Source organism: Macaca thibetana, chromosome 3 (assembly GCF_024542745.1).
Source record: "Macaca thibetana thibetana isolate TM-01 chromosome 3, ASM2454274v1, whole genome shotgun sequence".
NCBI classification, from domain to species: domain Eukaryota; kingdom Metazoa; phylum Chordata; class Mammalia; order Primates; family Cercopithecidae; genus Macaca; species Macaca thibetana.
This window is the reverse complement of record NC_065580.1, coordinates 10133329-10157633: the sequence shown is the minus strand read 5'-3', so window position 1 is coordinate 10157633 and position 24305 is coordinate 10133329. Positions and strand designations below refer to the sequence as shown.

Sequence of the window (24305 nt, the reverse complement as noted above, 5' to 3'; positions counted from 1 at the left end):
CATCATGGCTCATTATTATGCTTTCATCCAAAATTTTCTTGTGACCTTTACAAAGGCTTCCCTGATCACCTAAGCTTCCAATCTATTCCTATTCTGGACCATCTTACCACTCACCTGTCAGGTGAACTTCCCAAATATCCTTCTGATCAGAAACTAAACAGCTAACTACTGCTGTGCAAATGAAACCCAACTGGTAAAAAGTATCTACATAGTTTAACATTTTTCAGAGTTAAAAAATGTCTTATAAAGAGGACATGTCAGTATGAATAGAAGTACCCACTTTCTGAACAAAGTCAAGAAGGAGTACAATGGTAAGCTGTTTGGGGGAGAAATTGAGATTTTTAGGTCTGAGCGGGTATGCCATCGGAAATTGAACCAGCGTCACTGTGATCCAGTGACCTAAATGGACATATAACTGCCTAGAGTAAAATGATCTAAATGTCTGATAGAAAAAAGTCACAGCTAAAAACAAAAAACCCACGACCCTGCACAGCTCTCCATGACCCTGCACAGCTCTCCACGACCCTGCACAGCTCTCTGCCATAAACACAGACTTTGGTTCAAAAACATAAGGAAACAAAACCAAGAAAACTTCAGTGTTTTGCCTGGAGCACAATTTCTGGTAGAAGGGGACCTGCTGGTAGGAAGTGTGATCTCAATTATAAATAAATGGTCCAACAACAAAGATATGTCTACTCTACACACACACACACACACACACACACAGCATAAGGGCAGGTAATGGGAGCCTGGAGGATTTGATCTCCTGCTCCTTTACAAGTCTTGTGACTTTGGGTTTCCTTACCTGTAAAATGGGGTTAACACTTATTCCTCACTCACAGGGTTAGGAGGATCAATGAACGAATCCACTAAAGCACTTAGAACAGTGCCTGCTATTTTTACATGCTTAATAAATGTCAGCTATTATTATAAAAAGAACTGAAGAAAGACCTTATCTGCCTTAAAAAAAAAAAAAAAAAAAAAAAAAAAAAGGATTCCCCAAACACATGCTGCTGGAGTTTCTTTCGCTCAGTCATACTTCCGGGCTCAGAGAGTTAAACCATCTACATACAATTCCCCACACTAAAAATACAGAATTCCTCGCTGGATTTTTTTCAAGGTTTTTGTTTATTTCTTTGTTTTGTTTTCTGAGACAGAGTTTCGCTCTGTCCCCCAGGCTGGAGTGCAGTGGCCCGATCTCTGTTCACTGCAAGCTCCGCCTCCTGGGTTCACGCCATTCTCCTGCCTCAGCCTCCCGAGTAGCTAGGACTACAGGCACCCGCCACCACGCCTGGCTAATTTTTTCGTATTTTTAGTAGAAACAGGGTTTCACCATGTTAGCCAGGATGGTCTCAATCTTCTGACCTCGTGATCAGCCCACCTCGGCCTTCCAAAGTGCTGGGATTACAGGCGTGAGCCACTGCGCCCGGCCTCAAAGTTATTAAACAAACAGGAAGTAAGTCTATAAAAACCTGCCATGGGAAATTTCATCTTTTACTCTACATAATAAGGAATCTATACTCTTTGATGAGAATAAGTCTATATTTTGATAGAAATCACCATTTATTTGCATTAAGGATACTAAACTACTAGTTTTATTAACTAAAAGAGAAATTCAAATAATCTATTAAACCGCTAGAAAAAATACATCTTATTCCAAATCTGATACCATGAATGGCCACTTCTCAGAATTTGCTGGTTTCTCCTACTATCGGAGTACAGTGCTCTATAGAAAACTGAAGAGACTGCCCAAGGGTGCACTATCCAGCGAAAACTATCAACACTTTCTCATCAGTTGCACCTTTCAAGGATCACTTTTACTTTTTGCCCCAGCTAAATCATCTAAGACAATCCTGACATTTGCATCACTAAATAGCTAACTACTAACAACCTTCCAGAAGCGACTGTTACTCACCTTTTTGGAGCCCCGCTGAATACTGCAGTTCTTGCAGGACACATTTTTACTGTCCCAATGGTCAGCGGCTCCACAAGTAAGACAGAGGTCAGGGTCACACTCTCGGACGGCCAGGTAGCACGGGCACTGCTTGGTGTTGCACTGTGCTTTGCAGCGGCATCCCGGAAAGCGGTTTTGACCTTCAGAGAGAGGTTTGGAGGTTCTTCACTCATAACCACCATCACCATCATCACCATATGCAAAAACTTGCAGAAAGATACGTGGCAAGGGGTGTACTGAGCATCTGGCTGACTCTCAACCCTCACAACCACCTTATTGCCCTACTATACAGACAAGGAAATGGAAGTATTAACAGCGAAGTTAAAGCTGTTTGTATGAAAAAGACCACCACTGAGTTTTTCCATTTTTCATTTGTTAAACAGTGTATATATTTAAAGTAAGTGTGAATAAAGTAACTGTGAAGAAACAATATCCATGGTCCTTGACCATTCTCACAGCCCCTAGTTCTAAACACTCCCTTAGTACTCAAGCTTCATGTGCAGTCTCATTAAACAATTATAAAAATCCACTGCGTTTATGCTACATTCCTTTATTCTGAAGACTAAAACCCTCCTAACTCTGACAATTTCTGGTGTCCAAAAATTATCTGAGTAGCTCCTTCTAGATTCCTCTTACAATCTGTGCCGACTTTAATACAACTTAATTTAAATGATCAAAGAAGAAAAAAAATAAAATTCGGGTTCCTTTAATACAACTTTGCCTGCCTCACACACATAGACACACAACACCCAGGCGACTGACCAGCCAGTGGCACAGGGCCAGGTATGGGGCTCAATAAATACTTGTCAAATCCATGAGTTTCGTCAAGTAAACAAGGGAGTGCTCCCGTGTTCTTATTTTTGATTTTTTAAATTGCTAACCAAAGGCCTATTTAGTTCTCATGCAATTCCATCAAAGCAACAAATACTTACACTCTGAACTACATTGACAAAACTTTTCACAAAAATTTTGTGCTATCACACAAGGGCACGAACTGTCACAAGGCTGCCGTGGATGATCACAGGGTTGATAGTTGTAAACATGGTTAGAGGAGCCGTCTGAGTAAAGATAACATCATGCAGGCCAATGAATCCAGGGAGATGGAAACGATCATACACAATTAACACGAGTACATTCTTCCCTACTACCTGTGGAGGGTAGCTGGCCTGCCTTTACTGAATGCGTAACGTTACACATATTCCGGTTTCCAAAACGATGGCAAAAACACTCTCCCACCCCCAGGTGCTTGTGAGTTCCATCTAGATACAGCGTGGCTACATCAAAGTCCCATCCCAAAGCACTTCTCCTTCAACCGACTCGGACTCATACCTTCCAGTCAGCCTCCACTTTACAGAAGAGAATTGACTGGGGATTCATCAATAGACATTCTCCATTCGAATTGGTTTAATGTAGAGAAGGCAATTACATTAGAATAACCCAAGCTCTAATCCAGTTACTATTCTAAAACAAATGAAAACAAAGCAGACATTGTTAAGCTAATAATGAGGGGAACGGAAAGATGCTAACCCTTTTTCAGCTGTATCTTTCTGCAGTGTGCAGCCCACAACCTGCAAAAACACAAAGAAAATGAAACCAAACTTCTGCAGGACGCTACAAATCCAACAGAGAGCGGCTTAACTGGATCTGTCCGGGCCATGAATACAGCAGTGCGTTAAAGCCAAGAGTCATGCCCTGCCCAGTTTATATTTGCCATCAGTTTGAAGCAACTCAAACAGCTTGATGGCTCAGGCTGCCCCAGGTGTGGCAAGACGTCATTTCCTGTGTTCATCCATGACTCCTGGTCAGAACTCCTGAGCTCCCAATGCTGCACAAAGCAGCTGGTGTGTGTGCCTGTTGATTTATTCTGATGTGGATGACACTCATCACTTCCTCTAATTTCAGGCATCATAAACCAATCAAGTGGACTACATGGTCAGAAATAATTCAACCAAAATTTAAGAAGCATCTCCTAAAGCCTAAATTCCTATGGGAAAAAAAAACCTTGACTTTAAAAAAATTCTAAATTGGGTTGGCCCTACACTTATTTTTGTTAAAGTAACAAAATGTTAAGGTAACAAAATGTAACATGAGCCTGTACACAATTTTTGAAGCATAATCTAACTGCACCCTTACGTTTCTCATTTTTAAACATGTGAGGTGGAGGTATGGGGAGATTAGGGCAGAGAGTCCATTTGTAAATTTTTCTGGCTCTACATTTACAAATCAAATCAACCTGAAAACATTTGCTAAGGTGACAGTAACATTCACAACAGGCTTATATTATAGTAGGGTACCCATTAGGAGTATCGAATGCAATACCACACAACTTAGAAATTCAAGCTCCTGGAGTAAAAGATACTTCTAAAAACTGGGCCAGAGCTCACATCAGAAACACAGAACATTTCATGATGTTAAAGTAATTGTTTATAGCCTTTACTGAAAAAGCTACTAAATATGTTTTTCTTAACCCAAATTCCGTCTGGTAACTATAATTTTTATGACTCTTAACATACCAAATATACCGAAGGCTGCTGTATTCTTATAGAAAAATACTAGCAATTCCCAGTGGAAATAAGATTCCATAGTTCTGTTTTTGATGGCAGTTTAAGGTTTTTTAAAAATAGACTAAGTAGAAACCAACAACGGCCCATAGGAAGGGCCTTGCCTGCAGTGTCTATCTGTGTTGACTTCTCTAAGCAGCTTCATGGCAGACTCACCGGTGTTTCCTCTTCTTTTTCCTTGGAGGAGTGTCCACATCCTCAGCAGGAGCTGGAGCTATGATGCTAGATTCTTTGACTCTAAACTCATACACCTGACAAGAGGCACAGTCACAGAGCCATGAGGACAGTCTTATTTAGGCAAACAATTCTTATACTCATGCATACCAGAAAAATGTCTGTCTCTTCTGTGACACTGCTAGATGCTGGGGATATAACAGACATCGCTGTCCCTACCCTCACATTGGAGGTAGCTGTAATTATATTCTGGTCAAGACCTGTGATGCTAAATTTAAATTCTTACTAGCTTTTAAAATCTACTATCTAACCTTAAAAGTCTACAGTGGGGAAATTCTGTAACATACCTGGAGAATAATTTTCATTCAATTCCCTCTTGGGAAGAAAAAAAATTATTTTTAGGAGATGAATAGGAGCTTAGTAATAACCAAGAATTTTCTTTGTTTGGACAATGAGTACATTTTTATCTCTATATTTGAAGCTCTTTTAACAACATTTTTATCGGATATCTTACCTGTCTACATGTTTTGGTCCCAATTAACCTAGCAATGGCACAGAAATTGTCATAGTAAGTGCCAATGAGGACTCTAAACATTGAGGCTTCAGCACCACTCCACTCCACATTCTCAGGAGGTTCAATATTTGGCTTCATCTTTATTGGTGTTTGACACCGAGAATTTGCTTCTACAAAACCAAATGTAAGCACTGGTCAAGAAATTATTGGAAATAATATTAAGAAGTAAAATTCAGGGTGTGCTTAAGAAAAAAGCAAAAAGATAAGGACAACTAAAATCCAATCAGTAAAATACTAACTCATCAGTAGTTCACATTTTCTAACAAAACTATTCATAGAACATCAAAAATATTAAACCAAATGATCTGAATTTCATCATTCCCTACCTAAGATCGAAAAAGGAAAATGGCACAAAGAATGAGAATAAACTGCATCATCAACTTTCAAACAAACAAGCAGGGCAAACACCACAAGCCAGGGTAGGGGTGGAGGCAGGAAACACAAGCAACGCAGCTACACATTCTTGAGATAATGCTGGTCTTAAGACTCTAGTCTTTATACTGAAACTAACCAACTAAGAAAATTATTCAATGCATTATACATCCTTAATCCTCACAATATGAACTTTCACAGAAGAGTAAATCCCAGTTATTAGACGTGTCTTACCAGAGGAGCTCGAAGTTTCGTCTTTCTTCTCTTCTTCTTCTTTATCATTGTTCTCTCCCCCCGTTTCAGTCCCTGCTTCCCTATCACTGTCTGTATCCTTTGATTCCAGCACATTAATGGTGGGGGTGCTGGGCCTGCTACTGTTATTGGGAAGCCGTCCTCTTCTGCGGCCTCCTGGGCGTTTTGGTGGGGTCTTGATCCGCTCAGCAGTGAGAGCAGCAGCGAACTCCTTTGCTCCCTCCTACGAAATGAAAAATGTCAACATGAGGGCAAAGTTCTAAAACTCATTTTGATGGAAGAGAAAAAAAATACTATATAAGCCAGGTTAGTCAAAAAATTTATCACATTATCCATTTATCACAAATAATCATTTGCATGTCTAATATACTTGTTTTTGATATGCTTTTGATAGTCTGAAAATTTCAGAAAGAGAAATATGGGTTCTATATATTCCTAGAATGGTACAAAAATCAGGCAAGACAGTTCTATATTGTGAATTTGTAAAATATATTAACTGGTTATAATTAAGTTAAAATATAAGAAGATAAAGTATGAAATATACTTCATGTAATAAAGGTAATTATCTCTATGGACATAGTCTATTTAAAAGTGAATCTTTACAAAAGAATCATATACCTAATGCGCACGGAGTCAGACTACCTATGCAGAGTTTAAGATAATGCATACCTCTTTGTGTTAATATTTAAAGTATACAAGAACACAAAACACAAACATGCTTGACTTTGTCACTTCCTGTCTTACTATTAAAACATCCAACATTTTTTTTTTCCTGTGAAGGATACACAGCCACAGGAAGACATGAAAGGAACTTCAGAATAAGACTCTGAGGGTTACATCTTGCATTATGAAGTACAATAATCCAGTCTCAAAGTATAAAACAATGGTAAGAGCATGGTTTATAGAGACCACAGAAACATTTTAGATGAGCCAAACAAAATTCTGCCTTGTAAAGAATATTATAAAACAAGTGCTCAAGAATTCCATTTTTTTTTTTTAGTGGAAATAGAAGGGAGAAGTTTGACAGCAGCCAACAGTTTTATACTTCATTCTACAAAAACCAAATTGCTTAAAAATAGGATACCTTCTGCAGGTGCCATTCAATGAATCTTCTGTCCAAAATCCAACAGGCAATATATACCCATTTAGTTCCTAGGTAGGAGTGGCTTGGTTCAAAGAGGGGAAATGGTAAAAATAAGAGAGTACCCGTAAAAAACAACTTTTCTACCTCATATTTTCCTAACCCCTTACCTTTTCTCCATCATTAAAAAAAAAAAAAAAATCTGTGGAACCTATCAGATAGCTGAAATGACAGTGCATCTAAAACTCAAGCAGAGGGATATGGCTATGAGAGGGGCTTAGGGTCTACTGCGTATGGTTACTGCATGCCTGCTTTCTAAGTGGACTATCTGTGCCTCGCAACTCTCATAGACTTTGTGGAAGGCATAAGAGTCCTTGATCCTAAAGGCCTTGAAATGTTGCTGAAGAGATAACACAGATTTTAAAAAGAATAATACCACATTAATGAAAGACTAAAATGTGCAGTACATGAGCTATGGAAGAAACAGCACGGGTGAGAAAGCTCTGTCTATCATATGGCCCATAACAGCACGGGTGCAGACAACATTAACGCTGACTTGATCACCTCCACCAAAGTGCAAAATAAAGTCCTCTCAAGTACCCTCTGCAATAATAAGGCACTAAGTCTTACCAAATGCTGGTAACACTGTGGTCCACAAGGTTTGTTGTCTAAAGCTGTTTCTGTGTTCTTCCGCTTATAAGTGTTGGGTGTTGCATGAAAAGCTGCAAAATAAATGAAACAAAGAATCTAATATAACTATAAAATACTTTTTCACTTTTCTAATTCCACTGGAAAAGTCAATTAATGGATTATAATCTTGCTAATATATGGTTTACATTACTTTATATAACTTTCCTTCAAGCTCTTACTGAACGATCACAATGTATTCTCCATTCCTCCTCCTCCAACCATTAAGCAGGAAGGAAAAACAGTAAATTCTGGAATGATTCATAATTTCTCATTTTTCTCCTTGCAAGTAACACTGATGCACATAACTATGGTTATAAACATTTACTTAAATTGAATCTTACTATCTCTGTTTAAGCAGCTGATACTCCCGCTACAATTAAATCAGATTCCTATTTTTAATTCTGACATACAGTTTCTTGATTTCTAAAGAAAGGTCAGCAATCAGCTTGTCACCAGTTGTAAAAACTCGTTTTTAATGGTAAAGAGGACAACCCCAGATTACTAACATTCAATTCCTGTGAATCATACCCAATCCAAGAACCTGGTGAGAGCTTACAGTGTCTTGCCACAGAAAATTACGATGTCAAAAAACAGATTTTAGATACACTGTTTGAAACCTAAAATTCCAAAATAACGTAACAGAAAGATTCAAATGCGGATACACTGCTACATGAAAACAGTGTGAACACTGACAGCAGTGCAAACTTCACAGAATTTCTTGCAAAAACTTGCTTCCTCATATACAAAAGGGAAATGCTGGAAATGGACTATTCAAAATTACACAAAATGAAAATTAATCTGGAGAAAAACAAGTGACATTCCCACAAAACAAATCATCTTTTAAATATCTGTAAAAAGCCATAAAGACTGATGAGAAAAAGAAGGGGAAAAAAAAGGGCAAAGTTGTGTTTTTAAAGAAGAAAAATTGGCCAGGCGCAGTGGCTCAAGCCTGTAATCCCAGCACTTTGGGAGGCCGAGACGGGCGGATCACAAGGTCAGGAGATCGAGACCATCCTGGCTAACACGTTGAAACTCCGTCTCTATGAAAAAATACAAAAAAAAAAAAAACCTAGCCGGGCGAGGTGGCAGGCGCCTGTAGTCCCAAGCTACTTGGGAGGCTGAGGCAGGAGAATGGCATAAACCCAGAAGGCGGAGCTTGCAGTAAGCTGAGATCCGGCCACTGCACTCCAGCCTGGGCAGCGAGATTCTGTCTCAAAAAAAAAAAAAGAAGAAAAATTCAAGGCTTAGATTCTGTTGCAGTGTGTGAGCAATTAGGCTCCAGAAAGCCTAACACCCAATACTAATCTGGTGCTGGATTACGTTCGCTTAGGCACGCTAATACAACTATTTTTCTCTTTATGAGTTAATCTAACATTGTAGCTTGTTCTCTGAAGAAAAAAAATACATAATTTAAAATATGTAAACCACTTCTTAAAAAAAAAGTGACAATGAAATACAGAGAAAACAAGAATATTAACAAAAATAAAACCACCATTTGAAAACACATAAACTTTATTCAACTTGGATGTAAAGAATAATTTTCTAAAACTCATTCAGAAGAGACAGAACATTTATCTCTATCTACCAGCACTACCATATTTTAAACTGTACTGAAAATACAAGCTGAAGTGGGTAGAAAAGACAGTTACAGCTCTTTTACAATTTGTCTTGCAGGCTGTTTTTGTTTTTTTTTTAATCAGAAAGCCTCCCCGCTCCCCGCCCCACCAAAAAATAAATAAATAAAGTATGTAGAAAAGAGAAAGAAGCTTCAGTTATAAAGACTGGAAAGAAGGCAAAACCATTAATAACTACAGACAGTATAATTACACAGCTGGAAAACTCCTAAGAATGTACTGAGAAACTGATAAACACGAAGACAATGCAGTAAGGTAGCAGGGTACAAAACAGAAGACAAAATGTGGAAAAGGCCCAACAGCAATAAGTTTAATACCTAGAAATACTCGACAAAAAATGTACAAGAGTTATATAAAGAAAACTTGGGAGGTAATTAAAGGACACAAAAAGAGAGGTGATGGTATGGTTAGTGAGACTTAACCCTTATATTTTAAAAAGTAGTTAGGTAATTTATAAATTTAATGGGATTCCAATAAACATACTGCTAATTTTTTAAAAAAAGAACTAGACAAACAGATTTTGAAATGTATATAGGCTGGGTACAGTGGCTCATGCCTGTAATCCCAGCACTTTGGGAGGCCAAGGTAGGAGGATCACTTGAGGCCAGGAGTTTAAGACCAGCCTAGGCAACACAGTGAGACCCTATCTCTAAAAAAGAAAAGAAAAAAAAGAAAAAGGAAACTAGCCAGCAATGGTGGTGCACGCTTGTAGTCCCAGCTACGCAGGAGGCTGAGATGGGAGAATAGCTTGAGCTCAGGAGGTGAAGGCTGTAGTGAGCCATGATTATGCCACTGCACCACTCCAGCCTGGGTGACAGAGCAAGACCCTGTCTATAAATAAATAAATTTATATAGAAAAACAAGAATTGCCAGGAGATGGCTGAATACCGCCTCATGAATAGACTAAAGGAACACAATGTTGAGAAACCCAAATACATATGGCAATAGGCAATGAAGGAAATATTTCAAGGTAGTGAAAGATGAACTTTTCAGTAAATGAAACAACTAGGCAACTTTGGAAGTGAGAGACAGAGCAAGACTCTGTCTCCAAAAAAAAAAAAAAAAGTTTAAACTTTGCTTATGAGACTTTTATCAAATAAACCTGAAAAAAATTGCAACTCATATTTCAAAACACCTAATTTCCTGATTATATAAAAAGCTCCTAAGATTATCAAAAGACCTATAAGACCAAGAATAAAAATAGGCCAGGTGCGGTGGCTCACACCTGTAATCCTAGCACACAGCTAAGGTGGGTTATTACCTGAGGTCAGGAGTTTGAGACCAGCCTGGCCAACATGGTGAAACCCTGTCTCTACCAAAAATACAAATATGAGCCAGGCGAGGTGGTGCGCGCCTGTAATCCCAGCTACTCAGAAGGCTGACACGGGAGAATCACTTGAACCCAGGAGGCAGAGGTTGCAGTGAGCCGAGATTGCACTCCAGCCTGGGCGACAGAGCAAGACCCCTGTCTCACAAAAACAAAAAAAACAAAGAATAAAAATAGTTCACTCTTCAACATATAGGAAGATCCTACCCTCATTCAAAGGAATAAAACCTAGATATTAAAACAATGCTTATCACCTGTGGGAAGCAGAGATTAAAAAATAAAGAAAAACAAGAACTTAAAAATAATACTAAAAGCCATTTTTCACTTACAAAATCAACTTTAAAAATTAGTTTGGTAACACTTTTTATGGGCAGGGCTCTCTGACTTTGCTGGTAGGGTTTTAAGGTGCTGTATCCCTGTATGGCAGGTCATTTGGCAATACCTAAATAGAGTTTATCAGGTAAACTTAAACTTGTGTGAAATGGGTACAGATATCTGCAAGATAATTCACTGTAGCACTGTTACAGCATAAGGCTCAAAATAATCCAAATGGTCACCATTAGAGACCAGTCCAGTAAGTTCTGCAACCTCCTACAGCACAGGCTATGCAGCTATACAGATAAAGCTAATAGCTACAATATTAAATCCTATCCTTATCCCCAAAAAAGGGAAAAGCCTGAATGCTATGGCACCATTTAAATAAGATGGTCAGGAAAAAAAGAATATCTTTATACTTGTCAAAGAAACTGTAAAAAAAAAAAAAATACAAGAGAACTAATAAAAGTGGTTAACTACTAATAAAAGTGGAAGGAGTGAGGTAAAAATTCGATGGATGGGGAACAGAAAATCATTGGGAGACTTCACTGTACACATTTTCATTTTTTTTTTTTTTTTTTTTTTTTAAAGAGATGGGGTCTCACTCTGTCACCCAGTTGGAGTACAGTGGCATGATCATAGCTCACTGTAGCCTCAAACTTTTGGGCTCAAGCAATCCTTCCACCTCTGCCTCCCAAAGCACTGGGATTAAAAGGATGAGCCACTGCGCCCAGCACATCTTCATATTAATACTTTTTAGAAATGTAAACCATGTGAATGATGACCTATTTTAAAAATCACAACAGGTAACAAGAGTCAGGTACCATTTTAACTATTTTCCACATATTAATTCATCTAATCCTCACAACAGCTCTATAAAGGAAGTAGTACCATATCCCCAAGATAGAGACCAGAAAACTAAAGCACAAAACGCTACATTTAACATACAATCGACCAGGCGCAGTAGCTCACGCCTGTAATCCCAACGCTCTGGGAGGCCGGGGCAGGTGGATCACTTGAGGTCAGGAGTTCAAGACCAGCCTGGCCAACATGGTGAAACCCCATCTCTACTAAAAATACAAAAATTAGCTGGACGTGGTGGCGGGCGCCTGTAATCCCAGCTACTCAGGAGGCTGAGACAGGAGAATCCTTTGAATCCAGCAGGCGGAGGCTGCAGTGAGCTGAAATCGCACCACTGCACTCCAGCCTGAGCAACAGAATGAGACTTCATCTCAAAAAAAAAAAAAAAAAAAAAAAAAAATACAGTTATGTACTACATAACATCTGAGTCAATGATGGACCGTATATACAATAGTGGTACCATGAGATCATAATATTATATTTTTACTATACCTTTTCTATGTTTATTAATGATTTAAATATACAAATACTTGCCATTGTGTCACAACTGCCTCCAGTATCCAGTACAATGAGTGACATGCTTCAGGGTGTGTGGCCTAGGTGTGTCATGGGCTGTACCATCTAGGTTTGTGTAAGTACACTCTGTTTACACAATGCCAAAATCACCTAACAACACATTTCTCAGAATGCATCTCCGTCCATAATGCACGATTGTATGTATTTAATGATTTAGTAACTTATTTTACCTAAGAAAAATATACCATGTGTGGTATTTTGTCAAAGTTAATGTAAAGCAATGAAGTTCCTATGGAACTCATTAGGATTGAATGATGAAGACATTGGCTCTACCGTAAAAAGAAGTAAAAGTGGGCCTAGCAAAGTTGGACCCATGGCTACCAAATGCTACAAGGAGGCAGCCAGTTAGTCCCATGAAAGCCAACTTTATTAATAAAGTAAAATATTCCTCTCTTCTCCCCAGCTAGAATAATGAGATACATAATAGGTTCAAGGTTCAAGTTAAAAAAAAAAAAAATTACTCATCTCTGAATAGCACAATAAAAAAACTCTTGTAATGTTTAACAGTAGTGTCCTACTTCTATGGTTCATTTTTACAGCAAAAAACTTTACTAAATGCTACATCTATAAACAAAAAATTGGAAGGACCTTTCAGCAACTCCAAAATAGTGCTTCTACTCAATTCTTTAGGCATAGTGATATCTGCATGCAATTTACAATATTCTTAATAAAAACTGGATGTAATTCATAAATTGATGGTGTGTAAAGGGGAATTAAAATGAAATTCAAGACAACTATTTCAAGGGCTTAACTGTCCAATGGCTGAAGCAACAAATGGATGACTTATTACGAATTTTTAAAACTACCAAATCAATTTAAACCAGAATAGAAGTTGAGAACAAGAGCAAGGAGGTTACGATATAATGATAATTCTAAAAATCTACTTCAAGTTTTTCTATTTTAAGATAACTAAACCACTAATATGTCACACACAAAAACAAAACTTAACATTTCCAGACCAATGTATACATCACTCAACACATTATCCAGGTGCAGGAAAAATAAGCACAGCAAAAACTTAGGAGGAGGTGAGGTACAGTAGCTTGGACAAGCTTAAAAAGACGTATCATTGGTGAATGAGGAGGAATAAATCTGTCAATGGTAGGCATAGGAACTCAAAACAAAGCAATGTGGGGCCATTTAGTACAGGAGAAAACGATTTTACAATGGGTCAAAGGCCCTAAAGAAGTTACCATAGACAGACATACTAAAATACAATATGGGAAAAACCAAACTATAATAAGCAAACTACTCTAGGAAAATTAGGAACTATTAAATACATTTTCAAAATATGTGCCTCAAAAGTAGTTGATGCTTTTAAACTGCGCTTAAAAGTTTCAATTACCAGGAAAATTTACTAAGAAACCACATTCCCTAGAAATGCCAGGGGAAAAAAGTATTTTTGTATATACCATACTTAAATTTTCACTAAGAACATGTTATGTTTTACTTGTATTCAAATGCAGGTATTTTTTAAAAAAACAACTTACCCAGAGGGCAAAAAAAATTTACACTAAATCGACAAGCACTTACCTGAACATTTTTTTGGCCAATTTCTTATTTAACACAATTTGTTCATCAATATCAGCAATGTTGCTCTGGGCTATCAGTTAGTTCATAATAATAGTTTTATTGTAAAACAGCTGCTTAGTTAGCACTTACGGAAAAAAAAAAAAAAATCACTGACCTGAATTCTGTATTAGTGGAAAATAGTAGTCCAAATGAAATACATACAAAAGATTTCAGAGCAATCCTCAAGCAACAAAGTAAAAATAATAATACTGAGATCTAAAGACTTTTGAAAGTAACTACAGGATTAACTGATAAATTCTAGTTGTAATAAATGATAGCACTCTCCAAGCTGGTTTTAAAACATAATTCCACAACAAAGATAGAAAATGAAAACGTACAATAATTGCACTTACGATGTAGGAAGCAGTCATATTTAAAACATCGCCTACAGAAAAGCGTATGAAAGGAGTGTAAGCTTTGCTCTCTCTGAACAGATTTAGCGTTTGGTCCATCTATGTTGGGGGTACATTCAGGAGGAAGTGCGCCTGGGAGCTGCTGTTCGGTGAGTTCTTTATATCTGACATTAACCAAGAAAAATTTAAGTAAACATGAAACAAAAATCACTTTTTTGAAAACAGTTTCTAAAAGGTTTCCATGTGTTACTTTTGATGTTCATCTTGCCTAAAACATATAGGAATGGCTCTAACCTACAACAATCTTTATTTAGATAAAGAGCCAACTAAATATTGTACATGGTGTTACGAAGAATCAAATTCATTGATATGATTCAAATATATCATGGAAAAGGATATATCAGTTTTAACTAAACACCAAATTTTGCTATCAGTATCCAGATAATTTTCCTGTAAATCTACCACTGTAAATTTTATGTGCATATGTGTGTTTATGTGTAGATATAAATTATTTATTCTATCTACAGGAAATACTTTGTAATGCAGAGTACCACAGGTACATATGTTGCTTCAAGTATCTTGCAAACACTGTAAATAAAGTGTAGTGGCTCATCCACTACATTGATTCCATTTGTAATAAACCAAGAGTTACATACCACACAGGGCAAGATTGCCTCAAAGGAACATATCTTACTTTTCCTTTAGTTCTTCTGCTGTGCCCTTATCTGGAAACATCGAGGAAATGGCTTCAAAAATTTTATCAGAAGGAAATTTCCGAGGTGGGCGGCTTTCTTTATCTAAACAGGAGAATATGAAAGGAAAAAAAGAATGGAAGTAAACAAGTTTTCGATCTTTAATTTTCTCCACCCAACTACGTCTCTGTAACAAAGTTGATTTTCTAAGAAATTTCATCTCAATTTTGTGTTTCACTTACTTCTCACATACTTTACATGTGTCTGTGGAATACCAGTCGGTCAAAAACAAAATTCAAATATGAAAAGCTTTAAGAACACTGGGAAGCAGAAAACCTAGGTTCCACTCCCAGCTCTGCTACTAACTGATTTTTGTGACAGAGTGATCACTTTACCTCTTGGGTCTGTTTACTCATCTGTAAAATGAAGGAGCAGAACTAGATGATCAATAAGGTACCTTTTTGTTATTTTCTCTTTTTCAAATATGCTTCTTAGAAATTGCTATTTCACCCGCCAAATTATTCTATGCTGCTTTAACACGAGCTTTGCCAAGTAGAGAACACCAGCTATTGTCTGTTTCTTCCCAATAGTGTAATCTTATAAGTTACTTAACCTCTCTAAATCTATCCCCTCAAATAGAAAATGGATCTGATAATAACATCCACCTCATGAAGCCGTTATGAGGATTAAGTGAGCTGGTGCACATGAAGTGATTAGTACACAACTTGTACATAGTGAATATCAATATGTTATATATTATAATGATGCCCAGAGAAGCACACAAAAAATTATGTTCTTTGCTAGCCAAAGGAAACAGAGACACTCAAGTGAAGATAATGTTGCAAGTAATATGCTTTTTTCTTTTTTTCTTTTATCTTTTTTAAGGCAGGGTCTCACTCTGTCACCCAGCCAGATTGTGAAGTGGCACAATCACAGCTCATTGCAACCTACACACCTCCTGGGCTCAAGCAATCACCCTGCCTCATGTTTTTACTTTTTAGTAGAGATGGGGTCTCACTATGTTGCCCAGGCTGGTCTTGAACTCCTGGGCTCAAGCAATCTGCCCACCTTAGCCTCCCAAAATGCTAGGATTACAGGGTTAGCCACCTTGCCTGGCCATAATATGCTAATTTGGATTATACTGCTATCAGTGTGACATTCAGCAAAGAAAAAGAGAAAGAAGAAACTAAGCTCTACTTCTACTCTTTCTACTGTTTTTGAAAGAAAGCTGTAATGGCTACACAGAATCCTAATAAACAGGCATACCATCTCGGTGATCCTCCAGATCTTTCTGTTTTTCTTCTCTTTCTTCAGGATCGTCTCCATCATCATCATCATCATCATCATTATATTGACCAAGGGCATTGACCAACTCCACAAAAATTTCATCATTTATAAACCCACATTCTGAAATGCATCAAATGTCAGAAACACACAGGGGAAGTAGTAATGTCAAAAGTTTATGTATCCTTTTTCTACTTGGACAAAACAGGCATAGATAGCCTAGTAACTAGCACTAAAACATTATTATTGAAATGAGGGGAGGAAAAGATAAGATCATTTTCAAGACTGGCGTTAGGCAAAGTTAGGAAGGAAAATTATCTTTAATACCTGCTACTTTCTGTTGAATAGCCCCTCCCCAAAAGTTTCTAGTAGAAAACTGAATTCTCTAGGAACTGATTGTGGCTTTAGCCTCCTCCCAAACAATGGATCTGTCCTTTAACTGATGACTTCAGATCCTGCTTTCTGCTGATAATGACAATGGATGATGACATTACAAATATTATCCTTTCAGACACTTTAACAGGGCCTCCTGGACACAAAAAACTGAAACCATGACTCTAATGATTGAATTTCAGGTACTGTAGTCCCTAGAGGAACAGTATTTTTGAACAGTAGGGGCTGCTGGAGCCCCCACATGCCACAGCAGAGCCCCAATCCTAATTAATTTTATTACTAAAGAATCTTAAAATCTACATACACTCAATTTCTATTTAATTTACATGTTACTGTCATTATAATTTATGTTATAACCAACTATGCGTAATTATCAGGTAGCAAACATGATCCTCCTAATTTTCCCAAAAATAATTAGGGAAAATACTGAAAATCTCAGGCCTGGGCCCAGGTTCAGTCCCTTATAGTTCAGTGCAAAACTTAATTTTAATATTAAAATTTTTCTCATGCCCTATGCCTTATAAACAAAATTATCTCTCAATTCTTTAGCCCCTTTTTCCAAGAGAAGAAGCATATGGCTCACCTCTATCCCCGTGTACTTTTCCATCATAATTTTTTATTAGTTCTTCAATGAAAGTACCATCCTGGTCTAAAACTTCATCTCCCATATACGGAATGTTATGTAAAACAGTTTCATCTTCCACCTAAAAATAAGAAAAAACAAATTTAAAAAGCAGGTTTATTCTAAGTATCAAATGTGAAATAACTAAAATACAACCTTTTTTTCATATGTAGATGTCTTTACCCAGTTCTCCAGATTTAAAATACTAGTCAGAGAGCAAACTCTAAAATGTATCAAAGAATAAAAAGACTCCTCTCGCCAATAAGCATATCTGAGAAAACTGTTGACAGGAAAAAATTTTGATTCAAGAAAAACTACTGCACTTAGTCTGTCATCAATTATTAAAACTTACCATTATTTTACATACCTCTAAGAAAGAAAAAGATGCTCTAGATTATGAGAAGACATCATCCGTTTGTTTTTCTGTTTTTTGTTTTTAATTTGAGACAAGTGTCTTACTATGCTGCCCAGGCTGGTCTCGAACTCCTGAGCTCAAGTGATCCGCCCGCCTTGGCTCCCAAAGTGCTGGGATGACAGGTGTCTGGCACCATGAGCCACCATGCCCAGCCATCATCGGTTTTAAGGCACACTTTAGATGTTAATACAGGATGATGAAATATGGTATATCAAGATCCATATAGACCCATCCCAAAAAACGACCATAAGACTCCCAAATTCCACTTGATGATCTGGTTATTAAAACAGCCATTAACTTGTAATAGTTTAAGGTAAAATGAAAAAAAAAAATTAAGACATCCAATATAATAACATTCTAGGGATGGAGAGTATTGATAGTCCATTAAAGTTTATGCCAAAAGGATATGTACTTATATGTAAAATAAGAACATTCTACAAAAACATAAAATATTTCAATATTTAGATGAATGAGATGAATATCAAAGTTGACAGTGCTAGTAAAGATGACAGGTGAGTTTTTATCAAGCTTTGGAAGACAACAGAGAAGAAGAGCCAATCAAAGAAAAGTTAAGAGAGAACAGAATACTTAAGAATACAAGGGAAAGAAAGCTGACATTCATGGGAGGAAGAGCATTTCCAATGAAGAATAAAAATGACAGTAATCATAGATAAAGACTGGACAGTTCTGAAGCACACGTTTAAAAAGACTAATTCCAAGTGAAGACAAGTCTAAATCTTAAGAGGCCTTTGAAAAGGATATTGGTTAAAAACAGAATTTTAGAAAGATAATTCTGACAAGCAGAATCGGACTGGCTATGCCTGACTGGGAGGACACAGCAGCTCTTTAAAGAGTGAGATGGCGCAGGCTGGGCCCGGCACTGTGATCATGGCCCACAGGGAAGAACACGCTGGAAAATGCCATACATGGGACTACTAGCAGGCAGGAAATGTGGGAAAAAATCTCAAATAATCCCTAGGTAACAAATTTAGGACAACTGGAGAGTTCATAAAGATAACAGTACCATAGACAGACAAGGAAAAGTGGGATAAAAGGGTAATTAAAATGCAGATTTTAATGTACCCATATATTCAAATTCAAGATTATGTACACACTAGAGGCCTGTTTTCATCTCATTTCACTTGCACTATCTCATTTAAACTAGGGGTTGATTTCTTTATATCTAAGCCAAAATTAAGTGACACTTACATATTTTGTCTTTTCAATCATATCCACATCATCCTGCTCACCAAAACATATCCTAGTTATAATAAAGATTGTGTGCCTAATCTGCTTTGGTCAGCAAAATCAGACAGGGTCTGGCTCTGTCACCCAGGCTGGACCAGCAAAATCCACGGATGATTCATAAATTATATCTAATGAAAAATTTAAATACCATATTCTTCCAGAATTTCAGTCTGTGAAAACATGAAACTTCCCTCAAGGTCGTGCAATGTAATTCTCAAACTACACTCAAATTTATACAACTACAGAAGAGGAACTGAAGCTGACAATCTTCTGTACAAAGTTACTAAAAAATTCCCTAAAGCAGTTCACCAAGGACTTCCATCAACATTTTACTAGCCTTTCCACTTTATATACCAATTAAGTAATACAACTATATATTTTTTATTTAGCAATGCAAGTCAAGAACACATGCTTCAGTTTCTCTTTAGCATTTTATTACAAAAGCTGCTGGGTCAGAGTTAGCAATGGAAATATATTTCAGCTCATGTTTTATAAGCCCTATGAAATTATATAATGTACATTATCACAATAAAATGCCACCTAAATTGTTTTTAACAGTAAGTTCTCAATTAACAAAAACCCAAAGTCAGATTTAGACTATAGGACACTGACTTTTTTAAGGATAAGAACTATAAGCTTCATTCCTTTTTTGTTTGTTTGTTTTTGAGACAGGGTCTGGCTGTCACCCAGGCTGGAGTGCAATGGCACAATCTCAGCTCACTACAACCTCCGCCTCCCTCAAGCCATCCTTCCACCTCAGCCTCCTGAGTAGCTTGTGACTACTGACATGCACCACACCCAGCTAATTTTTGGTGGTTTTTTTTGAGGAGACAGCGTTTCGCCATATTGCCCAGGTGGATCTCCAATTCCCGGACTCAAGTGATCAGTCTGCCTCAGCCTCCCAAAGTGCTGGGATTACAAACATGAGCCACAATGCCCAGTCCATCTTTTAAATCTTTTTAATCCTAGATATGGTTACTGCTTAACACTTTTCCTTTGGAGAATACAGGAAAAGAGTAATACTGCACAGGCCTTAAAGAAACTATATTAATCAATTTTTAAAAATTACTTCAAGTGTTATTTTGATAGCTTTTCAGAATTTATACTGTCTTGATTCACCTTGACAATAAAATTATCTATGCTTTTTTATTTCAAATAAGTTATCAAATAAGCAGAAGATATCTTATTTACATACCATAAAATTCTGCTGTAGGGGAGACCAAGAATACATTATGGGTACTGAAGCAACTGCATTCAGAGTCTTTAATGGGATGACTTGTGTTGGAAAATCCAAGTCACTGGTCACCGAACACTAAAACAGAAAAAATAAAATTGACTCTTAAAAGGACAACCTTAAGCTGTAGCCATCATATTGTAAAGAGATGCTGCCTACCTAAATATTTAATTTTGAAAATAAAGTCCTTACCTAGGACAGTAAAGTGGTCATATAAACCAAATAGGATTCTCTCTTTTCTCTCTTTTACTTAGGGTGAAAAAATGCTTCAAATTTTCCAAATGTTCAAAACCTCCAACCCTTCCCATACTTACCAATATCAGTAAGAATCAAAAACTGTACTTATGTGAGATTCAGCAATCTGATTAACTGCTCCATGCTTTTGCTAGACATTTATTTCCTAGCTCATCCTTCATTTCTCTTACATTCCAACCACACAGAATAATAATATATATACCAAATAAACCACTTAAATCTTACTTAACAAGAATAAGAAAACCTGTTAGGTTAATCTTCCTTATCTTTATCTTCCTTTTTTAAAATCTAAGTGTCAACTGCTGATATTATCAGATGATACATAAATATTAAGGGTAATGGGTTTGTGTTTCAATCACAACAAAGTAAATTCAAATCTATTCTGCAAAACTGTAATCTCTGAATTATAATATTAGCTAATTACTAAGTACTTTTTATGTGCTAGGCTATTTTAAACACATTACATGTCTTCTATTTAATCCTCATTATAACACTGTAAGATGGATACTATTCTTAGCCCCCATTTTACAGGTGAGAAAACTATAGAAAAGAAAGGATAAGTAGCTTGCCCAAGATTGCGCATGGTTCTCGGGCTAGAATGTAAACTCCAAAAGTCTGACTCTGGAGCCCCTGCTCTTCCCGCTCCTCACATTGCCATGATGCCGTACTGCTATAATGTGTCAGTGCACATAGTCCCTTGAAACACCATATTTCATACAATCTATGATGACAGCGATTTCAAGGTATACCATTGTGTTCTGTATCACTAAGAAAAAAGTGCTGCCAACTAAACAAAGATATAATCCGTTCTTATCATAGTGATTCTAAGATGCATGTTGGTTTTGAATGTTAAATGTGAAAAATTTTGCATCTTTGATTCTCTGAAATATGGCAAAACTCTGTGCCCAAATAACCACAGCACTTTTCACCCTGTCTACAAATCCGAGATTCCTTAAAGAGTACTACTGCCCAAGTGTAAGTCCTCCAGAGCCTTCTCAAAAATATCCTAGACATACATTCATAATCCACAATCAATGAAAATAGAGCAAAAAAGAAGTGTAGTAAAATGAAACTGAAAAATCATATATATATACACACATACATATTAAATGTTTAAATTTTTTATTTAAAATGTCTTAAGAATAGCAGAACGAGGTGTGGTGAAATTCAGAGTAGAAATCTGGCATATGCGCCACACCTGACCCTCAGCATTGGGTTGCATCAGGCCAGTGGGATAATCTCTCAATCATCACAGTCACTGCAGCACAAAAATAATTCCTTCCTTAGTGAAAGTAAAGGTTTAAGGATGGAGTAGTTAGAAAGAACTGTGACAGTGATTCATCCATTAATTTGCTTTCCAAAAAGGCAAAGATAAAGATCATAATACTAATAAGGCTCATAACCCAAGTAAACAAGACGGTGTGAACAGTTTACTAACACTCCAGAGCCCATAATCTTTCCCCTTCCTGCTATTTGGCCTCTGATACAATCCTTCATCCATCCATCCATCCATCCAATATTCCAATAAAAACAGCAGTTAACATTTATTGAGCACGTACTATATTGCAGGCACTGTGCTAAGTGCTTATATACATTATCTTAATTATTCATTACAACCTTATGATATAGTTTTAGCATCAAAACTTCACAAATGAGGACACTGAGGTTCAGAGAAGTTATATAATTTGTCTAGTCAGAAAGGTAGCAAATTACAAAACCAGGATTAAAACCTGGATTTAAAGTCTGACTGCAACACCCGTGAGCTTAATTAATTACTGCACTGTAGTTCTTGCCCTTGCAATGCTCATGGGGTAAAATAACAATTACAGCCATGCAGTACTTACTATATAAAACAGAGACATGGCTGGGCACAGTGGCTCAAGTGTATAATCTCAGCACTTTGGCAGGCCAAGATGGGCAGATCACTTGAGCCCAGAAGTTCAAGACCAGCCTGGGCAACATGGGGAAACCCTGTCTCTACTAAAAACACAAAAAAAATTAGCCCAGCAAGGTGGCACGTGCCTGTGGTCCCAGCTACTTGAGGGTCTGAGGTGGGAGGATCACTTGAGCCTGGGAGGCAAAGGCTGCAGTGAGCTGTGATCAGCACCACTGCACTCTAAGCCTGGGTGACAAGAGTGAGACCCTGCCTCAAAAAAAAAATAAAATAGAGACATATGACAATGTAATAGGAGCATTTCCTCCAACAACAACTTATTAGTACTACCAAGTCTTCTTTCCTTCTTTCTACTTAACTGGGAAAATTTGGGGGTGGAGGTGCTTATAATTACTGAATATAATGAATATAATTAGTGATACTGATAGTATCAAATACTATCCAGTGACTTAAAGTACAAAACAATTTTCATTTCTTAAAAAGAAAATTCTGATTTTTTTTACATTTGGCAGGAATAAATTAATTCTGTGGCTTCTGAAGGAAGAAGTGCTTTTAAAGCTTAAGGGGGAGTGGGCTGCCTCTCCAACTCTGACTTATTCACCTGCTTTAACACCTAATTCCAAAGTCGCACATAAGGGTTAGAGAATGAATATTGTTTTCAACTACGAGAAAGAAGGAGCATTGGCTTTGCTTCATCTATGGTTGTTCTAGTGATATAGCAAATACTCTGCAAATCCTGAATGAAGTCAGCTGATTTTTCCCATTAACAGAAAGAACTTATGGAAGCACAGAAAATATTAAGGCACAGGCTGCAGCACTACATACTACTTCCAATCCCATACCTCTGTCATACCCCAGTATCCCATCGCCTCAGTTCTGAGTCATGCGAGAGTCACTAAGAAACAAGAAATAAGCTCTCTGAGGGCAAAAGCAGCTGAGCCAAGTGTGGCTTCACCTCTATCTTGAAACGATACTCAGCACAGTGTCTCAAAAAAACAGTAGGCACTCAAAAAATGTTTCTGGAATGAACAGACTACATTTGATGACTTTCTCTAATGGAGACTTCAATTTCTGTTTAAAGCTAAGAGAGCACCTATTTAGAAAACTGACGGTCTACCCCCACCTCATTATATTTCTAGTATCTCTAGAAACCTATCCCATTCTTTAACTATTAACCGTGACTATTAACCATATTCCTTTCATTTATGAAATATTCAAATGCAAAAGCATTTGTTGGTAAAAACAAATGTGGGATTCTTATTTATTGACTTACAGAAAAATTACTCAAAAATCCCAGTTACTTACCAGCAACTTATTTTTCTTTGAAAATGTATCATCCTTGACAGTTTACATAATTAAGTCTCATGTCACTCAGAGTAGTGAAAAGAATTTTTACCTCATGGGTCTCCACATTTCAGCTGGTCAGAGCCATGTGTCCTGGACTCAGGAACTTACTAGGAGACCTTTATCAACAAATTAGATTCTCTAATTCCAGTTCCAACTTGAGGATCACACAAGGAAGTTAGAGATGATTCTTCATCAGTGGTTTAAAAAAAAGGGGCAGGGGCTAGATTCATTACCAAGGATGCTACATTTTCAGAGAAACACAGTTTACTGGTAAGTAACCAGGTTCCTCTGAGGATGGATAGACTTACATCAACCAGCTGGTACAATAGGCGACTGTGTGGCTGGACCACTGGGAGCTGGAGAGGGAAGTCAAGCCAAAAATAGTAGTTGTAGGAGTACACAACCAAACTGAGACTCTTGGCAGAAGGCTGGTTCCAAGTAAAAACTGTGTTATGGAAAATCGTAGAGGGAAGAGCAGGTGAATGGCCTGCAGGGAAGGGAAAGAAATTAACACACCCTACTATGTGCCAAGCACTGTGCTAGAGACTTTACCAAAGTTAGCTTCTTTAAATTTCACAACTACCCTGTGAGGTAGGTATGACTCCCCATTTTACAGCAGGACATC

The 24305-nt window shown here is 37.3% G+C and overlaps 1 protein-coding gene and 1 pseudogene across 10 annotated transcripts in view; one reads left to right on the top strand and one right to left on the bottom strand.

Moving 5' to 3' along the window:
- The window catches only part of EZH2 (enhancer of zeste 2 polycomb repressive complex 2 subunit), a 76787-nt gene that overhangs the window by 5079 nt on the left and 47403 nt on the right, over window positions 1–24305 (bottom strand). For 4 of the 10 annotated variants that reach the window (XM_050785813.1, XM_050785816.1, XM_050785818.1 and 1 more), the window contains exons 4-15: window positions 20146–20262; window positions 17249–17369; window positions 16255–16395; window positions 14991–15093; window positions 14282–14460; window positions 7599–7690; window positions 5870–6110; window positions 5204–5373; window positions 4672–4766; window positions 3482–3522; window positions 2887–3012; window positions 1916–2094 (exon numbers count right to left, since the gene is read on the bottom strand). In XM_050785813.1, coding sequence (XP_050641770.1) covers window positions 1916–2094; window positions 2887–3012; window positions 3482–3522; window positions 4672–4766; window positions 5204–5373; window positions 5870–6110; window positions 7599–7690; window positions 14282–14460; window positions 14991–15093; window positions 16255–16395; window positions 17249–17369; window positions 20146–20262 — 1605 coding nt within the window. Of the gene's footprint in view, window positions 1–1915; window positions 2095–2886; window positions 3013–3481; window positions 3523–4671; window positions 4767–5203; window positions 5374–5869; window positions 6111–7598; window positions 7691–14281; window positions 14461–14990; window positions 15094–16254; window positions 16396–17248; window positions 17370–20145; window positions 20263–23988; window positions 24168–24305 lie in introns of all 10 variants that reach the window. The other 6 variants (XM_050785814.1, XM_050785817.1, XM_050785819.1 and 3 more) reach the window with 2 other exon arrangements.
- Window positions 9299–9367, top strand: LOC126951811 (uncharacterized; annotated as a pseudogene).